The sequence below is a fragment of the Acinonyx jubatus genome, chromosome A3, assembly GCF_027475565.1.
Source record: "Acinonyx jubatus isolate Ajub_Pintada_27869175 chromosome A3, VMU_Ajub_asm_v1.0, whole genome shotgun sequence".
Classification (NCBI taxonomy): Eukaryota; Metazoa; Chordata; class Mammalia; order Carnivora; family Felidae; genus Acinonyx; species Acinonyx jubatus.
The window spans coordinates 15,049,455-15,073,077 of record NC_069388.1 but is presented as its reverse complement, the minus strand read 5'-3'; the positions used below and the strand labels follow the sequence as shown (position 1 = coordinate 15,073,077).

At 55.0% G+C, this 23,623-nt stretch overlaps 2 protein-coding genes across 5 annotated transcripts; one reads left to right on the top strand and one right to left on the bottom strand.

Annotated features, from left to right (window-relative positions):
* Positions 1-268: 268 nt before the first annotated feature.
* MATN4 (matrilin 4) lies at positions 269-13,699 on the bottom strand. 3 transcript variants are annotated; one of them, XM_053199899.1, is made up of 11 exons: positions 13,318-13,699; positions 10,896-11,009; positions 9,636-10,205; positions 8,817-8,939; positions 6,732-6,854; positions 6,519-6,641; positions 6,303-6,425; positions 4,431-4,844; positions 4,179-4,331; positions 974-1,117; positions 269-891 (listed from the first exon to the last, which is right to left on the bottom strand). In XM_053199899.1, the coding sequence occupies exons 2-11, from the start codon at positions 10,972-10,974 to the stop codon at positions 284-286; spliced, it is 2,460 nt and encodes an 819-aa protein (XP_053055874.1). In that variant the 5' UTR covers positions 10,975-11,009; positions 13,318-13,699; the 3' UTR covers positions 269-283. The 3 variants fall into 3 exon arrangements, with proteins under 3 accessions (XP_053055874.1, XP_053055875.1, XP_026925992.1); XM_053199900.1 differs by having other exon boundaries at positions 692-891; positions 974-1,080; positions 13,318-13,695; XM_027070191.2 differs by lacking the exons at positions 269-891; positions 974-1,117 and adding an exon at positions 1,151-1,268 and having other exon boundaries at positions 13,318-13,696.
* Positions 11,433-22,540, top strand: RBPJL (recombination signal binding protein for immunoglobulin kappa J region like). Of its 2 annotated transcripts, XM_027070192.2 has the most exons (12): positions 11,437-12,072; positions 13,286-13,394; positions 14,583-14,732; positions 16,422-16,492; positions 16,662-16,777; positions 17,047-17,221; positions 19,229-19,366; positions 19,766-19,875; positions 20,157-20,309; positions 21,214-21,369; positions 21,512-21,615; positions 21,705-22,540. In XM_027070192.2, exons 1-12 carry the CDS (start codon positions 12,051-12,053, stop codon positions 21,976-21,978), a joined length of 1,578 nt encoding a protein of 525 aa, XP_026925993.1. In that variant the 5' UTR covers positions 11,437-12,050; the 3' UTR covers positions 21,979-22,540. The 2 variants fall into 2 exon arrangements, with proteins under 2 accessions (XP_026925994.1, XP_026925993.1); XM_027070193.2 differs by lacking the exon at positions 19,229-19,366 and having other exon boundaries at positions 11,433-12,072.
* Positions 22,541-23,623: the final 1,083 nt, after the last annotated feature.

The window sequence follows — 23,623 nt, the reverse complement described above, 5'->3', positions numbered from 1 at the left end:
CCTGAACAGGCAGCTCTTGGCCAGGGGTCCTGGCTGACACCTCCTCTTCTCCCAAAGTAGTGCAGGAGGGAGAGAAAATCCAGGTGAAACTCACCTATACGCCCCCTCCCCGTCCATTTAGGGGGTTCAATGACTGCCTCTCGCTTCCTCGCCAACCCCCTGGCCCAATTCTAGCAGCTTTTCAGCCCGATCTGGGGGCACCATGAGATACGCAAGACCAGAGAGCGAAGCGCTGGACCCTCGGGGGCCGGTGGGTGGGGGGGATGGAGGGGCGCAGTCTCGTTCAGACCCCGAGGGTTCGCGCCGAGCCCCCTCCCTTCCCGCAGCGCGCATAAGGAGCCGTCTGTTCGCGGCTGAATAAACAAGGAGGGGGAAGCAGCGCCCGGCCCCCTGCCCCCCAGACCGACCCCCCGCACAAAGCGCCTTTCTCCGAGGAGACGCCGCCCGGGCGCCTCCGGAGCGCGCTCCGTCTGTCCTCCCCTCCCTCTGGCGGCAGAGCAAGACCCACAAACCGACCCCGTGGAAAAAAAAATTTTTTTTTTTTTTTTTTTTTTTTAAGAAAAAGAAAACAAAAAGGAAACCCAACAAAGAACTGAGCACAGCACAAAGCGACGGCGTGCGGAGCTAGCTCGCGCCTCCGTCCGCCGCAGTCCGGCTTCTGGTCCAGGCGAGGCCAGCTCGAGCGCAGCGCTGGGAGCCCGCCAGCGCCCCCTCCCCGCCAGCCCAAGCCCCCGGGGCCCCGGTGCTGCCCGGCCCCGGCGCCCCGACGACACACGGGAGACCCAGTCCGCAGGGCCGCGTCCCTGCCCGGCTCCGAGCCACCGGCGGCCCTCACTTCTGGCTGGCCAACTGGTTCTCCAGATCCTCCAGGCGCGCCGCCAGCTGGGCCAGTGAGCAGTTAAGGAAGCCGATGCGGGTTTCGGGGGTCCCATCCCCTCCCCTCCAGCCCGGGCTCTCGGCCCCAAAGGATATGGTTCTGCGTTAGCTTCTCGAGCGCCCCCAGCGTGCGACCCTGGAACTCCACGAGGCTTTCGCATTCGCACGGGCTCCGAAGCTCTGTACCCGCGCCGATGCCCTCCTCTGCCAGCCGGGCACAGAGAGTCAGGGGAATGAGAATCTGCAGGAAGACGAGCCGGCCCTGGCGGCTCCGCTCGCCTGTGGCTGAGTATGTGGGCTTTGGATTCAAACAGGCCTGGGATGAATACCAGCTAGGTAGCTGTGAGATACTGGAAAACTCACCCAACCTTTCTAAGCCTGAGTTTCCTTGTCTGTAAAAAACGGATACAAGGAGAAAATCTATTCATTGGGTGGTGCTGAGGATTCTACAGTGTGTGTGCGTGTGTGCGTACATCTTAGAACAGTGCTTTTCAAGCTTTAATGCTCATTGGAATCACCAGATCTTGTTAAAATACAGATTCTGATTTGGAATGGCAAAGGAGAGAGGAGACTCCACGCTTCTAAGACCGAGCGATGCTTATGTTGCTGGTCCACGGACCACACTTTGAGTAGCAAGAGTCCACACGGCAGCGCTCTCCAAATGAAACTTCATGCAGTGATGGAAGTATTGTTTGCACTCCGTCCAGTGCTGTAGCCACGAGCCACGTGCAGCTATTTAACATTGGAAATGTGGCTAGTGTGACTGAAGAACTAAAAATTCTAACTTTTTAAAGTAATGTAAATTAAGTGGGCTCATGTAGCTAGTGACTATTTTATTAGAGAGGGAATATCTAGAACACTGCCCAGCTTAAGTATACACTTTGTGTGTTTCAATTAGACTAGTAGTTCTTAAAGTGTGGTCCTTGGACCACCACCATCAGTTAGCACCTAGGAAGTTATTAGAAATGCAAATTATCAGGAGTTCCTGGGTGGCCAGTATGCGTCCAACTCTTGATTTCGACTCAGGTCATGGTATCAGGGTTCATGCGTTTGAGCTCCGCTTCAGGCTCCATACTGAGGAGCTTGCTTGGGATTCTCTCTCTGCCTCTCTCTCTGCCCCTCTCCTGCTTGCTCCCTCTCTCTCTAAATAAATAAATAAACGTTAAAAAAAAAAAAGAAATGCAAACTATCAGACTCCACCTCAGACCTACTAAATCAGAAACTCTGGGGTTCGAGCCCAACAATTTGTGTTTTAACAAACCCTCAAGGTGAATGTCACACACTGATGTTTAAAAACCACTGATCAAAAAATAAACAAACAAAACAAACAACCAAACAAAAACACTGATCCATGGGGCACCTGGGTGGCTCAGTCGGTTAAGCATCTGACTTCGGCTCAGGTCATGATCTCACAGTCTGTGAGTTTGAGCCCCGCGTCGGGCTCTGTGCTGACAGCTCAGAAACTGGAGCCTGCTTTGGATTCTGTCTCCCTCTCTTGTTGCCCCTCCCCCCCTTTCTCTCCCTCTCTCTCTCTCTCTCTCTCTCAAAAATAAAATAAACATTAAAAAAAATTTTAAAACCCACTGACCCAAGCCTATCTCCACGCACATTTCAACATTTCTGAAATCAAAATACACGTCTTACGATTAAATTTGGCACCTGTTTTTTTCTCAGAAGTATATAAAATGGGGAATCTTACAATGGATGGTCTTAGATTCACTGAAATTTTGTAAACATGTGCCCTTTTTAATATTACAGCACGGTGCCTGGTGTGTGGCCTTCACAAAAGAATTGCTTTTATGACTGAAGAGTGATTTCTTAGTCTTGTTGGACCCTTAGCGAGTTGCTGTATGTCATGTCATCAATGGGACTGACAACAGTCCTGCAAAGACTCCTAACTTCACAGCTGGGGAAACCAAGGGCCAGAGAGGGAGACAGATCTGCTCAAAGTTGTACAGCCAATTGGTGAAGAGCTTCAACCACAGAGCCCAGATTTCTCTTAGAATTTTAGAGCTTGGGGGACACCTGGGTGGCTCAGTTAAGCGGCTGACTTTGGTTCAGGTCATGATCTCGCAGTCCGTAGGTTTGAGCCCCGCATCGGGCTCTGTGCTCACAACTCAGAGCCTGAAGCCTGCTTCGGATTTTGTGTCTCCCTCTCTCTGTGCTCCTCCTCCGCTTGCTCGCTCTCTCTCTCTCTCTCTCAAAAATAAATAAACATTTTAAAAAAGAATTTTAGAGCTGGAAGCAAGCTTGGGCAGCCAGCACCTTCCCCTGTTACAAAAAAGAGAAGTTATGGTAGGGGTGGAGGTTAAGTGACTTGCTCAAAGACACACTGCGGGGGACATACGAGTCAGGACAGGAGGGCCATGAAAGAGCATCTATTCCGGTGCCTCCACAATACCCTAGCTAATTATTAGATTAGCGTGGAGAGAGGGAGAGGGACAGGGAGAGAGGTAGGGGTGTGTGTGTATATACATACACACGCGTGTATACATATTCATGTGTGTACATGTATGTATGCACACACCTATGTTTATGTACATATATTTTTAAACTCTTTCTCAAAACTGCAGACTCCACAGGCCAGCCCAGCTCTACCGAACCTAGCTGTGGAGGGGCCCGGTAACAGGAAAGAAAAGCCACATCTCTGGGTTGGAATGCAAAGACTCCATGGTAAAAATTCCCCCCGAGAAGTTCCCTACACGACCTACAAAGTACAGGACACAAGGGTCAACAGCCCTCTTCTCCTCCACAGATAGAGTGGGTCCCTTATTCCTCAACTGCACACCAGATGAAGTAGATGAACTGAATTGGGAGGCTATAGTGTCCAAAAAGCACACGTTTTTGTGTCCTTGGAACACTCTCAGTCCTGCCACTTTGCCAGGTCTGTATAGTTGAATTCCAACAAGTTAAAGGGATTTATGATGTCACTCCACGAACAAGGAGTTTGGCATGCCTTTGGGAAAGAAATTACTCTGAGCACCCGCTAATCTGAGGGGCAGGAGCCAGCCTAGTCTAGTGCTCTTTAACTTCCACGTCCTTGGGAATCACCCGAGGGTCTTGTTAAAGGACAAAATCGGATTCATTAGGCCTGGGCAGCTGTGGAAATGCTGCGGCTCTAACAAGCCACCAGGCGACAGCCCTGCCACTGGTCCGCGGACCACACTTTGAGTAACAAGGCTCTGTCTAGTGGGTCCGTCGCCGCATTATAATTCTATCCAGGACGGCGTTGCATAGGAAGGGGCAAGATCCGAGGCGGGGCACTGGCTGGAGGGGACGGGTCCCGAGTCAGATGTGCTCACCAGGGCAGATGCTGCCTCTGAGGTTCTCCAGCAGGTGCGTCATGGAGCCGAAGTCGGGGGAGTAGGACACGTGCAGCTCGGCAGGCTCGGAGGCGATCTGGCGCAGCTCCTCCTCCACAGCCTTGCCCACGCCCACGGCGTACATGACGATGCCTGTAGGGCAGGAGGACGCAGCGGGTGCCCCAGGCCTCAGGAAGGACCCCTTCCGCGTCCCACCCAACCCCAGCCCAGTGCGTCCCGCGCCAAGCCCACCTTCCTCCTTGGCACGCGCCGCCCACACCGAGATGTCATCCTGGGAGCGGCCGTCTGTGAACACCAGGCCCACGCGAGGCACGTTGAGGGCGCGGGGCCGTGCGCCCTGCGCCTCGGAGAAGCTGTGCTCCACCATGTGGCGCAGCGCCAGCCCTGTCATGGTACCGCGCTCCATGTACTCCACGGCCAGGACCGCCTGCTTGACCTCGGCCGCGGTGCCGTAGCGGCCCAGCGGGAACTCGGTGCGCACGCGGCTGGAGAACTGTACCAGCCCCACGCGCGTGCCCTCGGGGGACACGTCCAGGAAGTCCACGATCTGGTTCACAAAGCGCTTCACCAGCTCGAAGTTCTGCGGGCGCACGCTCTTGGAGCCATCAACAAGCAGAACCAGGTCCACGTGGCCTTCCCGGCACCCTAGGTAGTGAGAAGAACTTGGATTGTGGGCCAGACCCTTGGCTGGTGGCAGCCTTCTACCCCCCTGCCCCCCCCCCGGGTCATTCATTCGCAAACAGTTATTATATAACAGGTACCACGTGTGAAGTCCTTCCTGTGCCAGGCACTGTACTAGGTGATAACAGCAATAATAATAAAAGAATACAATTTTATAATAATAAATTTATCAATAATATATCGAAAGAATATATATTGTTAATATATAAGCTGTAACAATAACAAAAACAAAAACATTATTATTTGACAGCTTACCTTGTGCCAAGTCCTGGGCTAAGTGCTTTTATGTATTTTTTCTCAATCCTTCCAATCATCTTGGGTTATTATCCCCATTGATATAGCCTGAGGTTCTGAAGGGTAGTGATTTGCCCCAGACTCCATAGCTGGTAGTGGCTGAGCCAGATTTGAAGCCAGGTCTGTCTGACCCCAACACCCCTGCTCCTAAATCACTCCACAGCGTTGCCTCCCCTGTTCTGAATCAGGGACTTTGCGAGGCCCTGAAGGGGGTTCAATAATAAAGGAACATAATCCTGATCCTAACGAAATCAGGATAGAACAGAGCGGTCAGACATGCTATCTGCTGCAGCCGAGGGAAGAGGGGCAGATAGGGAGCCCAAGGTAGGAATAATTCATTCTTCCCAGCGTTGGTGAGGAAGGCTGCATGGAGGTGGTGACATCTGACTTGTTCTTCAGGGATGGGCAGGAGTTCTTCAAGGCGAGAAGGGACATGCTGGATGGTGGGAGCAGCACGTGCAGAGGCACGGAAGCTGGCAGCTCTCGACACCTTCCGGAATGGGCCGGCCAGCCTGGATGAAGTGTGCAGGCATGGTGGGAAACGCGCGTGGTGGGAAACCTTGTCTGTGATGAGCTAAACTGGTGGTTTCAAAATGTTGACCACACCCCACAGTAAAAAATAACAATAAACAAATAACACACTTGGTATGCTTGCATGTAATTAAGTTTCGTGAAACCTCACTTACTCTTTCTATAGGCAGTAACTCTATTTTCTCTTTTTTAAAAAACAAACAAAAAAAAACCCAAAAGGCTAGTCATAATCCACTAATTTGATTTCACTACCCACTAATGTGGCTGTACCCACCATGCGAAAAACTCAGGGGTAAGGCATCTGAACCCAGGGGTAGGCACTAGTAAGCCCAGAAGACTCTCGAAAAGGGAGAAATGTGATCAAATGTGTACTTTTGATATGAACCTTGGCAGCAGGGTAGAGGAAGAGGGGGAAAGACATGGAGGCAGGACACGGCACGCCCTCTGCACGCCCCCACCCCACTGTCACGGACACACACACACACACACACACACTCACAGCACACCCTTGGGCTACAGCGAGGGCAGAGCCAAGCACGATCAGCACGAGGGCAGTGGGGCGGAGGCCGACGGAACACCCTCCCGCCCGGCACTCACGGTTGCAGCTTTTGCCATCTGCCTGCAGTTGCTGGCCCTCAGGGCACAGGCAGCGGTAAGAGAGGCCCTCACTCACACACTGGAACTCACATCCATGGTCTACACCATTGCAAAGGTCCCGGGCTTAAAGGAGAGACAGATCAGGATGAGTCAGGGTGGACTCCACCAGCCAAGATTCCTTGCCCCTCGACACAAACACAAGAGAGCCCTCCTCACCCTGACAGCTCCTCCCGTCGGGCAGCAGGTCGTGGCCCTCTCTGCAGTGGCACCGGGGCCCACGAAAGGTGCTAACACACTCGTGCTGGCAGCTGTGGTTCCCAAAGCTGCAGTGGTCAATGGCTGGTGGGAGGGAAGAGAGAGCAAGGTGTCATCTCTGATCGGAGCCATCAGGGACCTCAGTCCAGGAGGCGGGTGGTGGGGCTCACTCACCCCTGCAGCTTCTCTGGTCCTGCTGGAGTACAAAGCCAGCTCGGCAGCGGCAGGAATAGGAGCCTGGGGAGCTGATGCAGTGGTGCTCACAGCCGTGGGTCCCTTCAGCGCACAGGTCAATGGCTGAGGAAGAGGTGAGCTCAGCATCTGCCCTGGGCCTGCACTTCTCAGCCCTGACAGAACAATCATCTGAGGAGCTTTTTAAAAAAGACCTACGCCTGGGCCGCAACCCCCAAAGATCCTGACCTAATTAGCCCAGGGTGGTCCCCAGGCATCTGTGATTTCTATAAGCACAGGTCACCTTCCTAGTGGGCCAAGTGGCTCCCCCAACTCAAGGCCCAGCTGCAGCCCAGCGTGCCCACTACTAAGCCAGGCATAAGAACAAGAATCCACAAGTGTAGAAGAGCCCCTGCTCTCAAGATGGTCACTGACTCACAGAGGAGGACCAGGTTCTGCCACTTTACCTATCTGAGCCTCCATTTCCCCATCCACAAAATGGGAATATAATGGAAGAATGCAACTGCTATTTCTAACTTCCTTCTAAAGAGGGTGAACTATTGCCTGCTGAGTATCTTGATGGTTTAAATGTACAAAGACAGCCAGAGCTGAGCAGGGAAGTAGGGACTGGAGAGGTGTAGATTGCCCTGTAGAAAAGAGTGAGAACTTGGGGTTCCTAGAAAGGAGATGGGAGTGAAGAACAAGAGAGATGATGTGAGCACGAGTACCTGTGTGGGCTGAAGTTGCCCATGAAAAATCACCTGTAATGGGGTGACAGAGGACTTTGGGGATCAATGGTGTCTAATATTCAATTATAATCAGCAGGTGTTTCTTTTGTGTGTGTATGTTTGACTTTACTTAAATGTGATGCACACTCGGGGCGCCTGAGTGGCTCAGTCGGTTAAGCGTCCGACTTCAGCTCAGGTCAGGATCTCACAGTTCGTGAGTTCGAGCCCCACATCGGGCTCTGTGCTGACAGCTTAGAGACTGGAGCCTGCTTTGAATTCTGTGTCTCTGTCTCTCTCTGTTCCTCCCCAACTCATGCTCTGTCTCTCTCTCTCCCTCAAAAACAAATAAAAACATTAAAAAAGAATTTTAAATGTGATGCACACTCTGTTCACCCCCATCTTTAGTAAAACAGATATACGCACCACTTACATATACACACACATGGCCTTGTGCACACAAGCGTGTAAACCAAGGAAGAGGCTGCTTTACATACACGGAGGAACAGCATGTGCAGGTTGAGAAATTGAGCGAGGACCCATAAGTTGAATGAATTCAGCAGAAGCTCAGAGCAAAAGGTGACCGCAGAAGGTAAGCACTTGGGGAATCCCCAGAGGTCTTGGGGAAAGATTCAAATGGCTTCAAGCCAGCCTCTTCTAAGTTCTAGAAACAAGAAGACCCCAGCTGACATCTGCATTGTTGGAAACACATGACTTCTTTTCCCCAGTCATTATGAGGTTGAGAGATAACGTATGTGAACGTTGAAGTGCACCGTCTAATACTAAATTGGCACTCGGTGAGTGGTAGCTGCCATCATGTTAAAAGGAGTGGACACATACACGCGAAAAAGCAAACCCCAATTGTATAAGGAAGGCATAGTGTGGCATACCTTTTCAGAAGACAACAATGAAGAACCAGGCCTTGAAGGATTTGCAGGTGCAGAGAGAAGCAGCAAGGGCAGCCCAGAAAGAGCTGAGATGCAGAAGCAAGAATGCCCCCCACCACATATCGGGGGGCAGGGGTATGGAGACCCTAACTGAAGACCCCAAAAGTGAGTGTCTGCATAACAGAAACAGTAAGAAGATGTGCATGGGAGCATTCACAAACAAGTATCGGAGCCAGGGAGGAGGCAAGCCTGAAATAAGTGAGAGAATGGTGTAGAAAGCACACTTAACTATGGGGTCAAGATTTCACCAAGGAATTGTGTGACCGCAGGCAATAGCTTCCCTTTTTTAGACCCGTAAAGGTGCTGAACCTTTACTTCCAAAGGCCTTTCCAGAATCACTGGTCTGATGCTGGGGCAATAGGGAGCCACAGAAGATTCAGGAGCAGTGAGACTGCAAAGGCAGGGGCAGCTCTCACCCAAACAGCTCTTGTTATCTGCAGCTAGCTGGTAGCCAGGGTTGCAGGCACAGTGGAACGTGCCCGGGGCGCTGACACATTGATGCTGGCAGCCGTGTCCCCCCTCAACACACAGGTCCTTTCCTGAGGACACACAAGTATAGAATCAGCGAGGGACAGATGGGAAGAACCCTCCAACAAGAAAAAAACTGGGTGGGGTCAGAGGCAGGCACCAAGTTCAAGTACGGCTTTAGATGGGACCAACCTCAGGTGAGAGGGAGGATCTAGATGGGAGGGCTTGGGGAAAGAAAGCGCCTGAGTAGTCACTATGAATAATCTCAGAACAGGAGGTCACCACCGGGCTACATGTGTCAATGGGATGGGGCAGGACTGCAGAGGGGTAAGGTAGAGGAGGTGGAGAGGTGTTAAATCAAGGTGGGTGGAATAATTCAAGGTGCAGAATAGATGGGCAGCATTGTGGGAGGAACTAAACAGAGTAGGCGGAGCCATGCCCATGTGGGCGGGGCATGACAGTTTCCGGGTGGGCGATTGCTCTCAGCTGTGACAGGCGGTGCTTCTTGTGTCGAGAGGGGATTTTGGAGTTTGACCTCAGACCAGTGGTAAACCACAACAGCTCGTCGGGTGAGCAGGCATGCTAAATGTTGCTCCTTGTGGGCTAAGCCTAAGCAAAAGTGGGCAGACCTGGAATGTGAGAGCCTGCGGTAACCCAGCGCCACTTAGCTATCTGGTGGGCGGGGCTGAAGCTAGAGTGGGCGGTGCCTCCCGGGACCAGCCGGTATTTACCCGATGAGAAATCGTTCCAGAGCTCCCCTAACTCACCACACAGCCGCCCCTGGAACTGTAGGCCAAACTCCTGGATGAGATCGAAGGACTCAACGAGGAAAACGTGCTCGTCCAGCGGGGGAGACGCCATGGCGCGCAGGGAGCCCACGTCGGCGCGCTGCACCCCCACGGCGTAGATCTCGATGCCGCGGGCGCGCGCCTGAGCCGCCACCTCAGCCACGCGATCCTGGGGTCGCCCGTCGGTCACAATGACAGCGATGCGCGGCACGCGCGCCTCCGGCGGGCGCGCGCCCTCGGCCACGCTGAAAGCCACGTTCATGGCGTACTGGATCGCCAGCCCGGTCATGGTGCCCTGAGCTAGCGGCACCAGCGCGCGAATGGCGCGCTCCATATCCTCGCGGCGCGAGAAGGCGCCGAGCCGGAAGACGCTCTGCACTTGACTCGAGTACTGGATCACTCCGACGCGCGTAGCGTTGGGCCCCACGTCCAGGCCGCGGAGGAGGCCCACCAGGAACTGCCGCATGGTTTCGAACTCAAAGGGGCGCACGCTGCGCGAGCTGTCAATCACGAACACCAAATCCAGGGGCCCCGTTCGACACCTGGGACCTTCGAGGAGATCGGGAAGGACTTTCCTAGGTCTGCAAAACCTCATCTCGGAGGAGATCCCCAGGGAAACCCAAGGCGAAATGGTGCTTTTCCGGCGTAACAGCGCGTAGCGCAGAATTAACCTAGCAAATGCGAGCTAGGTATCTCCACTCATCCAGCATTTGCTAAGGCCAGATTTCACCAATTCTCTATCCTACGGCTCTTAGAGCTATTCTGAGGAGGCATTCCCCATTCGGGAGTGGGCGAAGGGATGGCGCAAACTCAAACGACTACAGAGACCGGGCAGGCAACATGAATGAGTGAACTTGGGTTACGCTGACCGACACCCATATCCCTCCCCCAGCCAAATGTTGCCACGCGGACGCCATGTTAACAGATCCTTGGATTTTTCAAGGGAGGTCCCAAAGCAGAATTGTTACGTGAAGTCTCCTGAGTTTTCAGTTCACTTTTAAAAATTAAACGCCAAATGGGCACTTCTGCATGTTACCGCCAACTTTGCTACCTCTAAGCCACATCCTACAGATAAGGAAACTGAGTCCCAGAGAGGCGAAGCTGTGAACTAGATAGAACCTAGCCCGTTATGATTTCAGAGCCTTTGTTTTTTCTCTCCCCAGCAGACCTAGCTGGCTGCAGACGGAGAACCAGCTTTTGTTCCCTTCCCCCTGCTGGTGAGGGCTGAGCCTTGCTCACCTGCGAACTGGAGCTGGCTTTCCCAGGGCTGGAGAAGCAGCAGCAACATAGGCAGTGGCGAGCATAGAAGGCTCCTCATGGTGCTTGGGGGACAGAGAAGGGAAGTGCCAGAGCCTGGAGGGTGCAAGGAAAATAGCAACGCGGTAATAGTTACAGAGCTCGTACTCTGGGTGATGGGCACTTGGAGCGGGGGGAAGGATCATGGATTTACTTTACTAATGTCTCTACCTTTGTGTATGTTTGAAAATTTTCGTAATAAAAAAAAATTGCAGTACAGTGCTGGGAAACACAGGGAATCCTACTTTGCAGAATTGCAGAGTAGTATTTAGATAAACAGAAAGCAGATTTAAAAACATATCATTTGAAAATAAAATGCCCCTCGAAAAGAAAACATCCACAAAAATAAATGAAAAAGAAAAAGGCCTTTCTAAACGCCAAGCACAGTGTTAAATGTTCTTCATGCATTGGGACGTTTAATCTCGGCAATTCTATGAGGCTAAAACTGTTACTCTTCCCATCGTACGGATGAGGAAACCGTCTCAGAAAAGAGAGGCGCTGGTGCCCAAAGTCACTCAGCAAGAAAGTGGCTCGCCAGGACACAAGTCCTACGCCTAAGTGGTTCCAAAGACCAGCGACGCGTTCCGCGGCCTCTCCGGCCGGGAGAACCTCTGCAAGAACAAAGCCGTCATTCCCCACCCTGGCCCCCTCCCTCCCCACACAAGGCGCTTCTGTGTGGCTGTCCTTCCAACACACACGTACGCACGCGCGCACACGCCCAGACATGCAGGGCCCAGCCTCTGGCCCCTGGGGAGAGCCGCACCCTTTCACCCGGTGGGGGGTAGGGACCCGCAGCGCGACCGCCAAAACGCGCTACGCAGGCTTGGAGCCTGCACTTCCCGCCTGCTCTCAGGAGACACCGCCAGGGGGCGCCTTCCCGAATCTGGCTGCGTTGGTTAGGTGGCCGTGGGAAGACCACATCTGCCTCGCAGGTGCCCCTGCCCAGAGCAAACAGTGGCCGAGAGCCCCGAGGCCTTGGAGATAAGCCCGGGTCAGGATATATCCGACACCAGGGCCAAGAAGCAGGGGAGCGCAGGGTTCCTGGGACAGCGGCATTGGATGCGCCCGGAAGGCGGTGAGTGAGGCCCCAGCACGCCCATGGACCCTGTACCGGCAGCAGGTGAGCGCTCACTCTTCCACCGCCCTTGACGACGCCCCTTGATAATCCCGAAGGGTTCCCGTTGTCCAGATGGGGAAATTGAGGCCCAGGAAGGCTGCCCGCTGAGCTGCAAAGGAACCTGGGACTCCTGGTTCCCGTTCTCCCTTCTGGGCTGCCTGGCTGCCTAGCAACCTGGCGCCGAGGAGTCACTAAACCTCTTTTCCTTCCATTCACTCCCCCTACTCTATACCCTGCCCCCGACGCCCCATGCTGAAGCTGCGTTAGCCACTTTTCTGTTGCTTGTTTCCTGGCAGAGGGGGCCAGCTGCCCTAACCCAACCGCAGCCCCTCTGGCCCCCTCCCCCAATTCCGTGAATGGGCCTATTCTGAGCAAGGTCGGGTGCGTGCAGCTCACTCCAGGCCGCCTTCCCGGCCCGGATCCTCTCTGCCTTCGCTTTCCAGGCCTGCTAGAAGAACAAAACTCCCTCTGGCAGGGCCCGTCGTGGGAGGTTGACTAAGCCAGATGTGCCAGTTGCCGCTGCAAACGGGAGGGTGCAGAATGCCTTCTCTAGCTTGGGCCATAGCCAGGGCCACCTCTGCGGAGCATGGGGGGAGGGAGGGAAGAAACAAGGGGCCCTTGCCACCTCCCATTCTTTCCCACCTGCAGAAGCCTCTGGGCCCCCTAAGATCCCCCTTATCCTGCTCTTGGCCTGAGCCAACATCTCCCCCGGCACCCCCTTCCCCCTGCCCAGTAATCCTAGAAAGTCAAAACATCGACTGCCTCGAAGTGCATCACCTTCCCAACCCTCTTATTCTACAGAGGGAGAAACCAGGTCCAGGGACTAGTGTCTTGCCCTAAGTCACACAGCAACGTGGTGACAGGTCTGATACCAGAACCCCGAGCTCCTCTGAGGGGTTAATCCTCCCGTTAAAAGATTCGGAAATGCCTTAGGGTGGGGAGACTGGGCTCAAAAGGAAGGAGAGGTCTGCACATAACTCCTCAAGAACTGGCTGATGAATAAATACCTGGGGACATTCCTGGCGGTTCCTCGAGGGAGGAGATTAGGAGGCAAGCAACCCCCCCCCCTTTGGTGGCCTTGTTGGTGGAGGCTCAACTTGGAAAGGACCCCACAGAAGTGGAGAAGGGCACTGCAGGTCAGATGGGGGCACCGTAAGCGGTGCGGCGGCGGTTAGACGCGGTCGTCTGGCCTGACTTGACGCCTGCTCCCCTGCAAACCCCTCCGCGCCCCCAGGCCCTTTGACTCACCTGAGCCCGCCGGACAGCTCGGAGGCGCGGCCGCGGAGCGGAGCCGACGGGCGGAGCCTCCCGGGCAGCTGGACCAGGTAACGGCGCAGGCAGCGCGCCCGAGGTGGGGACTGCCAGGCGGCTGGAGCGAGCGGCGGGGGCGGCCGCATTTAACCCGGGGCAGGCGGTGGGGAGGGGGAGCGCGGGCTGCGACCCCTCCCACCGGCCGGGAGCGATCCCCTTTCCTCGCAGGGCCGGGGCGGGGCCAGCGCGGCGCCCCTGCTCCTGCCGCCCCGGGAGCCGCCGGCGCGAGCTGCGGGGCCGGAATTCGGCTCCCGGCGGGAGGCTGGGCGGCCCCGCTCTCCGCCGCCGGAATGCGTCGGATGCCTCCGAGGCCCTTCCCCGAGGAGAGCCCCAAGGGGCGGAGCGGGCCCTGGCTCGGCCGGGCTCTTGCCCTCCGCTGCCCCCTCCAGGAGTGAGAGGCCCGGGACTCTGGTCCTGCGCGACGGGCAAAAGGGTTCAGAAGGGTAGCCGCAGGGCTCCCGACTCTCCCCCAGGCCCCACCTGGAGGCCCCTCAAATCTCTGCCGTCTCGGACTCCTTCGCCGCGTCTCTGCAATTCCTTAAGTCTTGGGCCCACCCACCACCCTCCCTCGTCAAAACTCGGAGGCCGACAAGCCACCAGGCCCCTAGGCTCTGACTGGCCCACTCCCTTGATTCTGGAGGCCCTGAAATCATGGGAAGGAAAGCTAGGACAGTTAACAGGCCCCTTCTCTTGGGAGAAAGGGGGTGAGGAGGGTTGCTTTGACCCTGGAAGACCGCAAATGTTCCTTTAGGATCCCGGGGACACCGTTTTGGGTGTTTACAGGCTTCTGGGGGCAGGCAAGAGAGCGCTCTGGTCCAGGGGTCCAGCAAAGCTCTTCGCCCCGGCATCCAGATTTCGCCGGGGTGGGTCCTCTCAAAGTGTAAGGAAATCATGCACCCTCACATACTCTGTCTCCGTCCCAAGACCGGCACAAGTGTGGCCTTTGTGCCGCTGGGGCCTCTCCCCAGTGCTTCAGGCTGTGATGGGCATGGAGCCAGACCTGCAGAGTGGCGCCTGGGTGGTCCCGGTGGGCTCCCTTCAGGCCTCATTGAGTATGGGCAGCCTAAATATGTAACCCACAACTTAAACCCGGAATCCCCTCTCTTACCCAATGCTTTCCGTCCCTGACCCCCCATGAATTTCATTCAACCTCCTTGCTGGGCTCCAGGCCACCTCTCCCCTTAACGCTCATTCCTGCCCAGCTGCCAGCCTGCACCCACCCCCGGGTCACCCCCAGAGCATGTCACGGTCCTGAGGGAAGGCGTGCGCCAGTGCCTACAGCAACAGTGTGAGCAGACGGTGTGGATCCTGCATGCCAAGGTGGCTCAAAAATCATATGGAAATGAGAAGCGGTAGGTGCCTCGCTGGCCCCTTGGAGGTCCCTGCAGCCACCTTCTGCTCTATGCTTGCCTTGTCTTTTATTTATTGTATTTTTTATTTTTGTTTTATTTAATGCAATCTTTTTTTTTTTTTTTTAATTTTATTTTGAGAGAGAGAGAGACAGAGAGAGCACGCACAAGCAAGTGGGGACAGGGCAGAGAGAGAGAGGGAGAAAGAATCTCAAGCAGGTTCTGTGCTGACAGCCAGGGGGCTCCATCTCAGGAACCGTGAGATCATGACCTGAGCTGAGATCAAGAGTTGGACACTTAACCAACTGAGCCACCCAGGCGCCCCCAGTTCAGTGTCTTTTAAATTTTTTTTTTATTTTTTAATGTTTATTTATGAGACAGAGAGACACAGAGCACTAGTGGGGGAGGGGCAAAGAGAGAGGGAGACACAGAATCTGAAACAGGCTCCAGGATCTGAGCTGTCAGAACAAAACCCGATGCAGGGCTCGAACCCACGAACCGCGAGATCATGACCTGAGCCGAAGCCAGACGCCAAAGTCAGACGCTCAACTGACTGAGCCACCCAGGCACCCCACCAGTTCAGTGTCTTTTAGAACCTGGGGAGGACACAGAGCTCGACTATTGGCCCATCAGGAGCCTTTTCCCTCTGCCCCCACTGGCCTCCACTTTGGTGTATAACAGAACCTCCTTGTGAATCTACAGTATCCCCATTCACTCATCATCCACCCATTCATTCCTTCTTTCATTCAACAACTACTTACTGGGTGCTTATCAGGTGTCAGGCTCTCTGGACAGTGCCGGGCCCTGGACATACGACTCCAGAAGACCGATCCAGCCCCTGCTTTCATGGCATTTTCACTGTGGTGTGGAAGAGACAGACAACAAACTCCGCACAAATCAGTGAACAAGAAATTCCAGACTGTGATGACAGCTGTTAGAGCAGAATTATAGGACAGCATGATGTGGTAGAAACAGAGGTGGGGGCACTTTAGCTAGAAAGGTCAAGATGGCGGACAGGCCTTTTAAGGAGGTGACATCTGAATTGAGACTTGAATGTTAAAAGGGAGCCAGACAGGAGAAAATCTGGGGGAAGCGTGTTCCAATTAGAAAGAAAAGAACATGCAGACACCTTGAGGTTGTACAGACTTGGCCTTTTCTGGTACAAAAATAGTCAGAAGGGCTGGAATTAGAAAAGGAGGGGGGACTCTGTAGGAAATAAAGTAGGAGAGGTAAGCAGGGACCACATCAACCGCTAGAGGGTTTTAGGAAGACAACATGATTGACCCCTGCTTTTAAAGAAGCGAAAAGGCAGTGTGCCCACTTTGCTCTAAGCAGGTCGTAAAGGGGAGGCGTGGAGGCAGAGAGAGCAGGGGAGAAGGCTGATGCTGTGGTCCAGGCACAAGTGATGGCAGTTGGGACTGAGGTGGAGGTGATAGGAAACCCATGGATTGTGGATGTGTTTTGAATGCGGAGGGGACAGGACTTTCTAATGGGTTGAGTGGAAGAAGTGATAAAAGCAAGTTCAGATGTATTAACCTCTGGGGTCCACGGTCACGGAGAAGCCTGGGGAGGGCACTGGGAAAGGAGGAGGAGCAAGCAAAGATTCTGCCCGATTTGTGCTGCCTTTGAGACGTCTAGAGACAGTCGAGTGGAGAATGGATGTGCGAGTCCAGCGTTTGTATGTCTCCGCAGGTTCTTCTGCCCCCCGCCCTGTGTCTACCTCGCAGGTCCCGGCTGGAGGGTGAAGCCAGTGCAAGGCCAAGGTGAGGGTGGACTCCTGGACTGCCGGGCGCCTCCCTGCGGGGGGACAGCACAGTGCGGCCTGGGAGCCTGGCGGGGTCGCACGCGCTGTCTCGCCGCGCCCTCTGGCGGCGAGAACTCCGCTTGCCTGGCACCCGAGTCCTTCCCGAGCCGCCTCGCGTCCCTTTCCAGCCCACCAGCCAGGGGAAACCGGACCCACGGTCTGCGGTTACATGGGACTGGATGGCGCGTCCGGCAGCGCCGCCGAGACGCAGAAGTTGAATTTCGAAGAGCGGCCAGACTCCAGGGTGAGAGGGCGAGGGACGGGCTCTGATTCCTGTTTCCATCCTTGCCCCTTCCTTGGCGAGGAGGGCTCATCTACCCCCTGCCCACAACCCCCCCGCCCCCCGCAGAAGCCAAAAGATAGGTGAAGAGGCGGGGGGACCGGGGTTCTGCCTCGAGGGTGAGCCTGAGAGCTGGGATCGTGCTGCTTCCTGTCACGTCCGATGGGGCAGACGTCAGAAAACTGGTGGCGGAGGGCTGGGATGAGACGGCCCGGTGCCCGCGCACCCCGTAGGAATTCGGTTGCGCCAAGACCCTGTACATCTCGGACGCAGACAAGAGGAAGCACTTCCGGCTGGTGCTGCGGCTGGTGCACCGGGGGGGCCGGGAGCTAGGCACCTTCCACAGCCGCCTCATCAAGGTCATCTCGAAGCCCTCGCAGAAGAAGCAGTCGCTGAAGAACACTGACCGTGAGCCGGGCGGGGCGCGAGGGCTGGGCGGGGCGGTCAGGTGCCACCGGGTCCAGAGCTGCCGAACTGGGGAGGGAGGAGACCTAGATTGGAAGGGTCGGGCCAGAGTGGGAGAGGTGGAGTCTGAGCCGGGAGAGGGGCGGGGTCTGGCTCGGGTCTGGGAATGAGAAACTAGAGCAGAGGAAAGGGGACAGACGCCAGACACTGGGGAAAGGGACCGGGGGTGGGGTGGGGGGTGGGGAGTCCAGCGCAGACAAAAATGGCCAGCAGGTGCTGAACTAAAGACAAAAGTGACAATAAAAGGGCAGTCAAAAATATCTATTCAGTGCTTGATGTATGCCTGGCTCTGTGCTAGACGCTGGATCCCTGTAACATAAAGACAAGTGCCTGTTCTGGAGGAACCCACAGCCTAGCACGGGAGATAGACACACATCGCTCATCAGAGAGACAGTTTGAAATAAGGACTGCCCTGGGTGCCAAGTGACAAATCCCAAGGGGGACGGGGCCTGAAGCACAGTGACAACACTGTTGTCACTACCCACGAAGTGAGGTGGGGGAAGGCATAGGAGAAGGTGGACTTCCCTTGCTAACATTAACAAGAATCATCCTATTTGATGTTCACTGCATCCCTCTGAAGCAGGTACTATCATTGTTCGAGTGATAGGAGGGCATGAGGGAAACGAGGTCTGGAACATTCATCCATTCATTTAATGAAATAGTTGGGCCTATCACAATCCAGGTGACTTGCCTAAGATTGCCCAGCTAGGAAGAGACCCAGCCAGGATTTGAACTTGAGTCAGTGTCACTCCAAAGCCCATACTTACTTTCTGTCTGTTAAAAACCCTGTAGAACGTCTCAGACCCAGGCAGTGCTCTGTCTGGCCCTTGGTATCAGGTAAGTGGTATAGTGTGGTGGTTAGGAGTGCAGATTCTGGAGCTAGGTGGCCTAGGTTTGAATCCTGGCTGCTACTGGCTAGCTATGCTATCTGGAGCAAATTTCTCTCTCTCTCTCTCTCTCTCTCTCTCTCTCTCTCTCTCTCTCTTTTAATGTTTGTTTTGTTTTGTTTGAGAGGGAAAGAGCACGAGCAGGGGAGGGGAAGAGAGAGGAGGGCAGCCCTGATGCGGGGCTCAAACTCATGAACCACGAGATCATGACTTGAGCCGAAGTCAGATGCTCAACCAACTGAGCCACCCAGACACCCCAAGTTGCTCTCTTAAACAGAGATAGTATGTACCCCAGAGCAGGGTTGGGAGAATCAAATGAGCTAATGCATATAGAGCATTTAAAACAGTATCTGACATACAACAAACATTAGCTTTCGTTATTATCCAATGGATGGGAACTTAGGCTACGTATAAATTGAGCATTTACAATATGCCTCGCACTAGGAGGGGAGAGAAGATGACCTAGTGCTTTCTCCCCAAGTGGTCAAAGCTCCGTCAGAAAACAAAACCATGGTTCTGAGTGTGATAAGCTGGAGGAGATCGGTGTCAAACCCTAGAAATATCACACTGCTGTTTCACACCACATGGTATTTGCTTATGCAGCCCCCTGAGCAACTCCTACCTACTTCCTGCTCCCCAGCTGAGAGTGTAACCTCCTCCAGGAAGCCCTCTTTCCCCCAGCCCTTACCACCTCATTTTGAAACTTTATATGTATGTCCCACCTCTCTGAGACTGTGAACTCCTCCAGAGTGAAACTGGGTCTAAATCACCCTTTGGTGCCCAGTACCCAGCACAGTGCCTGCCCCAAAGGAGGCACTTAGTGAATACTTGATAATATTGTTTATCGAACTGAAGGGCGTCCAGGCAGCAAAAAGGAACAGGCAAGGATACAAAAGCAGGACTCCAGCCGGTACTTGGTAAAGGGCCATGAACTAGGAATGCCCAGTGTGTCTAGGCCAGTGAACATACGAGGGGACTGACCCAGGGGACAGAGGACCAGAAAGTGCCTGGAAGTACAAGGAACCAAGGCAGGCTTGGGCGCTGATTTCACCTCCCCTCACAGTGTGCATATCCTCGGGCTCAAAGGTCTCCCTCTTCAACCGCCTGCGCTCCCAGACGGTCTCCACGCGCTACCTGTCCGTGGAGGACGGCGCCTTCGTGGCCAGCGCGCGCCAGTGGGCTGCCTTCACGCTCCACCTGGGTAACCACACCAGCCGGCCCGGGGCTGGGAGCTTCACATGCATCAGCTTATTTCATCTTCAGTACAACTCCTCGAGAAAAGTAAACTTTGCCCAAGGAACTGAGGCTTGCCAAAAGTCCCAGTGAGTCTGTGACTAGTCCAAGCCATTCTGACTCTAATGTCCAGCCCTCTCCATTCCTCTCAAACCCCACCCTGGGAGCAGACACTTTCAAGGATGGCCACAGATGACCCCTCCAGAATGAGAACCTTCAGCCTTAGCTGTCTCCCTGCATGCCGACCCTCCCCGCAGGATCCAAGTGTGATGTGGGGTGGGGCCAGAGGCAGGGAAGGCAGGGTTCAGGGGAGAAACTTGGGACCCCTGAAAACCTTCCTTCCTTCCCTTCCCTCTTTTCACGCCAGCTGATGAACACTGTTCCCAGGGGGACTTCCCGCCTCGAGAGGGCTACGTCCGCTATGGCTCCCTAGTGCAACTCGTCTGCACTGTCACGGGCATCACACTACCTCCAATGGTATGAGAAGGGAGGGCATACCTGGGGGGTCCCCCCGGATCCATGCAGAAAGTCTGACCCACAAGGGCAGGGCTGGAAGGTGAGGGCCCAAGGCATAAAGACATGCATTCTCACTCTGGATACTCAGTGCTTTGTGGGGCTGGATGGAGGTAAAGGGTGGGGGGTGGGGGGACCTGCCAGAGCCCATATGGCTACAGGATAGCAGAAAGCTAGCTGGGAGGGCAGCCTCTGTGCACCCAGGCACCTGGCCGCCATACTTCCTACCACTCCTTCTGTTGTAGATCATCCGCAAAGTGGCCAAACAGTACGCACTCCTCGACGTGGACGAGCCCATCTCCCAGCTGCACAAGTGTGCGTTCCAGTTCCCCGGTGAGCCTGCCGGAGAGGGTGGCACTTACTTATGCCTCGCCGCAGACAAGGTGGTGCAATTCCAGGTGAGAGGGAACGAGTACTGGCACCACGCATTCTAGAAGGTCAGAACATAGAGAACCGGAGAACGTAAGATGGTCATCATCATAATGACTGCTGCTTACTGAGCGACACTGCCTCCCATGGAATGTTAGAATCATAGACTATCAGGACAGAATCCAAGAATGTAGAAAAAATAGTAACAATATTAATTGAGCAATACTCCTTCCCAAGGAATGTTAGAGTCATAGAATGTTGGGAGATAAGATTTTAGAATGAAAATAAAAATAAGTAATAGAATTGAGAATTATTGTGCAAAGAGCATTAGAATCATAGAATGTTCAGGGGCACCTGGGGGCGGGGGGGGCTCAGTTGGCTGAGCATCAGACTCTTGATTTCGGCTTGGGTCAAGATCTCAAGGGCTCATGAGATCGAGCCCTGTGTCAGGCTCTGTGCTAACAGCATGGAGCCTACTTGGGATTCTCTCTCCCCCTCTCTCACTCTGCGCCCCACCCCCCCCAAATCAATAAACATTTTTTAAAAAAGAATCATAAAATGTTAAGCCACAGAACTGTAGAATGTGGAAAATTATTATTAAGCAGTACAACTCCCAAAAGAATATGATCATGGAATGTTGAGATAAAATCATAATATATAGAAAATAACATTATTATTGAGCTATATTGCCTCCCCAAGCATTTCAAACCTGTAGAATAGAATTGCACAATGTTAAAAAATAGAATTTCAGAATCCTAAGAAAATAGACCTTTGGAAACCAGCTAGTTCAGGGAACTTAAGGGCCTTGTCCAAGCTCACAGGGCAGGTAAAGCTCAGAGTCTAGGACTGGACCCCAGGATGCAGGAGCCCAGGCATTATGCTGACCCATGCCACCCATGCTGGTGGCCACCATCCCCTTGGGTCTCCTCCCAGGCCTCCCCCTGCCCCAAAGAGGCGAACAGGGCGCTGCTCAATGACAGCTCTTGTTGGACCATCATCGGTACCGAGTCAGTGGAGTTCTCCTTCAGCACCAGCCTGGCGTGGACCCGGGAACCCGTCACCCCAGTGCCCCTCATCAGCACCCTGGAGGTGAATCCGGGGCGCTGGCGGGCGCAGGGGGCGCGGGCGAGCGGGGATCTGGCTCAGGGTGTGGGGGGGAGGGGGGGATGGGGTGCTGGCGAGGGAGAGCAGCAGGCTCTCGGCCACCGCCTCCGCTCCCTCCCGCCCCCAGCTGAGTGGTGGGGGAGACGTGGCCACGCTCGAGCTCCACGGCGAGAACTTCCACGCGGGGCTCAAGGTGTGGTTCGGGGACGTGGAGGCCGAAACCATGTACAGGTATAGGGGGAGCCTCCCTTGGGCCGCGGGGAACGGGACGGGTGCGTGCCGTCGGCAGCACTGCAGCCCTAACCTCGGTGCCACCCCAGGAGCCCGCGGTCCCTGGTGTGCGTGGTGCCCGACATCGCCGCCTTCGGCAGCGACTGGCGCTGGCTGCGCACACCCATCACAGTGCCCGTGAGCCTGGTGCGCGCCGACGGCCTCTTCTACCCCAGCGCCTTCTCCTTCACCTACACCCCCGAGTACAGCGAGCGGCCCGGCCCCCCGGGCGCCCCCGAGCCCGCCGCCGATGCCGACGCGCTGCTCGAGAGCATCCACCACGAGTTCACGCGCAGCAACTTCCACCTCTTCATCCAGACTTAGGTCCGCGCCCACGCCCGGCCGGGCCTCCCTGGGGCCCGAGCTCCGCCCCTGCCCCTTTGCTGGGAAGTCAAGGCCAGAGCCTGGGCGGCGGAGGGCCCTCGCCGGAGAAACTGCCACTCACTCGTCCACCTGAGTGATGCTGTCCAGTCACCAGCGTGGCTCTCCCCGTGTTTGTCTGTCTCTCTAAATCAAGCAGTCTCTCTCTCTCTCTCTCTCCCCCACAGTACCTTTGCACATCTCCCCATTTGTGTGTCCCCATGCCTCCAACTTTGTCTGTTTCTCCCTGTGTCTCAGTAGGATTTCACACACTCTTAAGAGCCAGGCCTGGGACATTTACCTTCTGTGCAGTTGTGTATCCTCTTGAAGAGGACCCACACAGTTCCACACACCCAGGCCTGGAGCACCATGTCCTGCATGGACTGCTAGCTCTGACCCCGAATGCCAGCTTCCACCTAGATCCCCAGGTCGGGCCTAAAGTGCTGGCTCTCACCTGGAGCACCCGGCACTGCCCGGAGCACTGGATTCCACTTGGAGCACCGGGTCACTCCTAGAGCTCTGGGTCTCACCTAGGATGCCAGATCCCACCCAGCGCAGGGGATTTTGCTGGAGCACCAGGTCCATGTGAACACTGGGTTCCACTGGAAACACTGAGTCCCTCCTGGAGCATGAGAGGCCTGCCCTGGAGTACTGGGTTCCGCCCTGGAAGACAAGACCTGCCCCTCCTGGTGCTCCCAATGGCTGCGGCCAGGCATAGGACCCTTGCCTGTGCTTGCTTTGTGCCCGGGACAGTGGTCAGGTCTTGCCATCTTCACTGTCCACCCAGGCACTTCTCTTGCAGGCCCAACAGATCCTGCAGGTCAGGGATTCCTCTGCCATCCCAGGGCAGAGTCTGATCTGAATGATCCACCTCCCCAAGGAGGGAGGCGCTCAGTGTAGTTCCCCCCACTCGCACACACAAGAAGGGACCATGAGTCCAATGGAGCAGAGAGCCTGCCATTCTGACCCTTTCTGGAGAAGGAATGAGGTTCAGAAGCAGCTAGCATTCTTGAACTCCTGTGCCTGTCCTGGGGCCCACCTGTTGGCTCTGGGGTTGAGTTCCCTACTGGCTATCCCCCCAGTCTAAGCAAAGATGCACCCCAGGCTCAGGGGCAAACGTAAGATACAAAACACAGGACAGTTCCAGGCTTCCAGGCAGAACTCCTGGGATCAGCTGGACAATAACTCAGCTGAGAGAGGAGCTTCTCAGCATGGGAACCAGGAACCAAATGACAGTCTGCCCTGATCAACCTGCCCACCCCCTGTCAAGTCTGTGCTTTACAGGGAAGCAGAAGAACCAGGCAGGGTCCTGGCTCAGGCCGTTGGAGCCATGGATATAGATATATGTGGGTGCCAGCTACCTGGTCCAGTCCCTGTGGTGCCCCATGGGGACAACTGCTCTAAAATGTGGGTTCAAGACTCTCACTCCTCTGGGCCCTTCCTGGAATTCTGAGAAGGGCTCATTCCCCAAGAAGTTTCTCTCCCAGAGGGAGGGGGAGTGGGAAGCCCGTGAGGAAGAAGCTGACATTTCCCAAGGGGAGGAAGTGACCTTTGCTCTTTAAACTTCCCCAAATTATAGTGAAGATCTGTCATCTGCCATCAGCAGGCT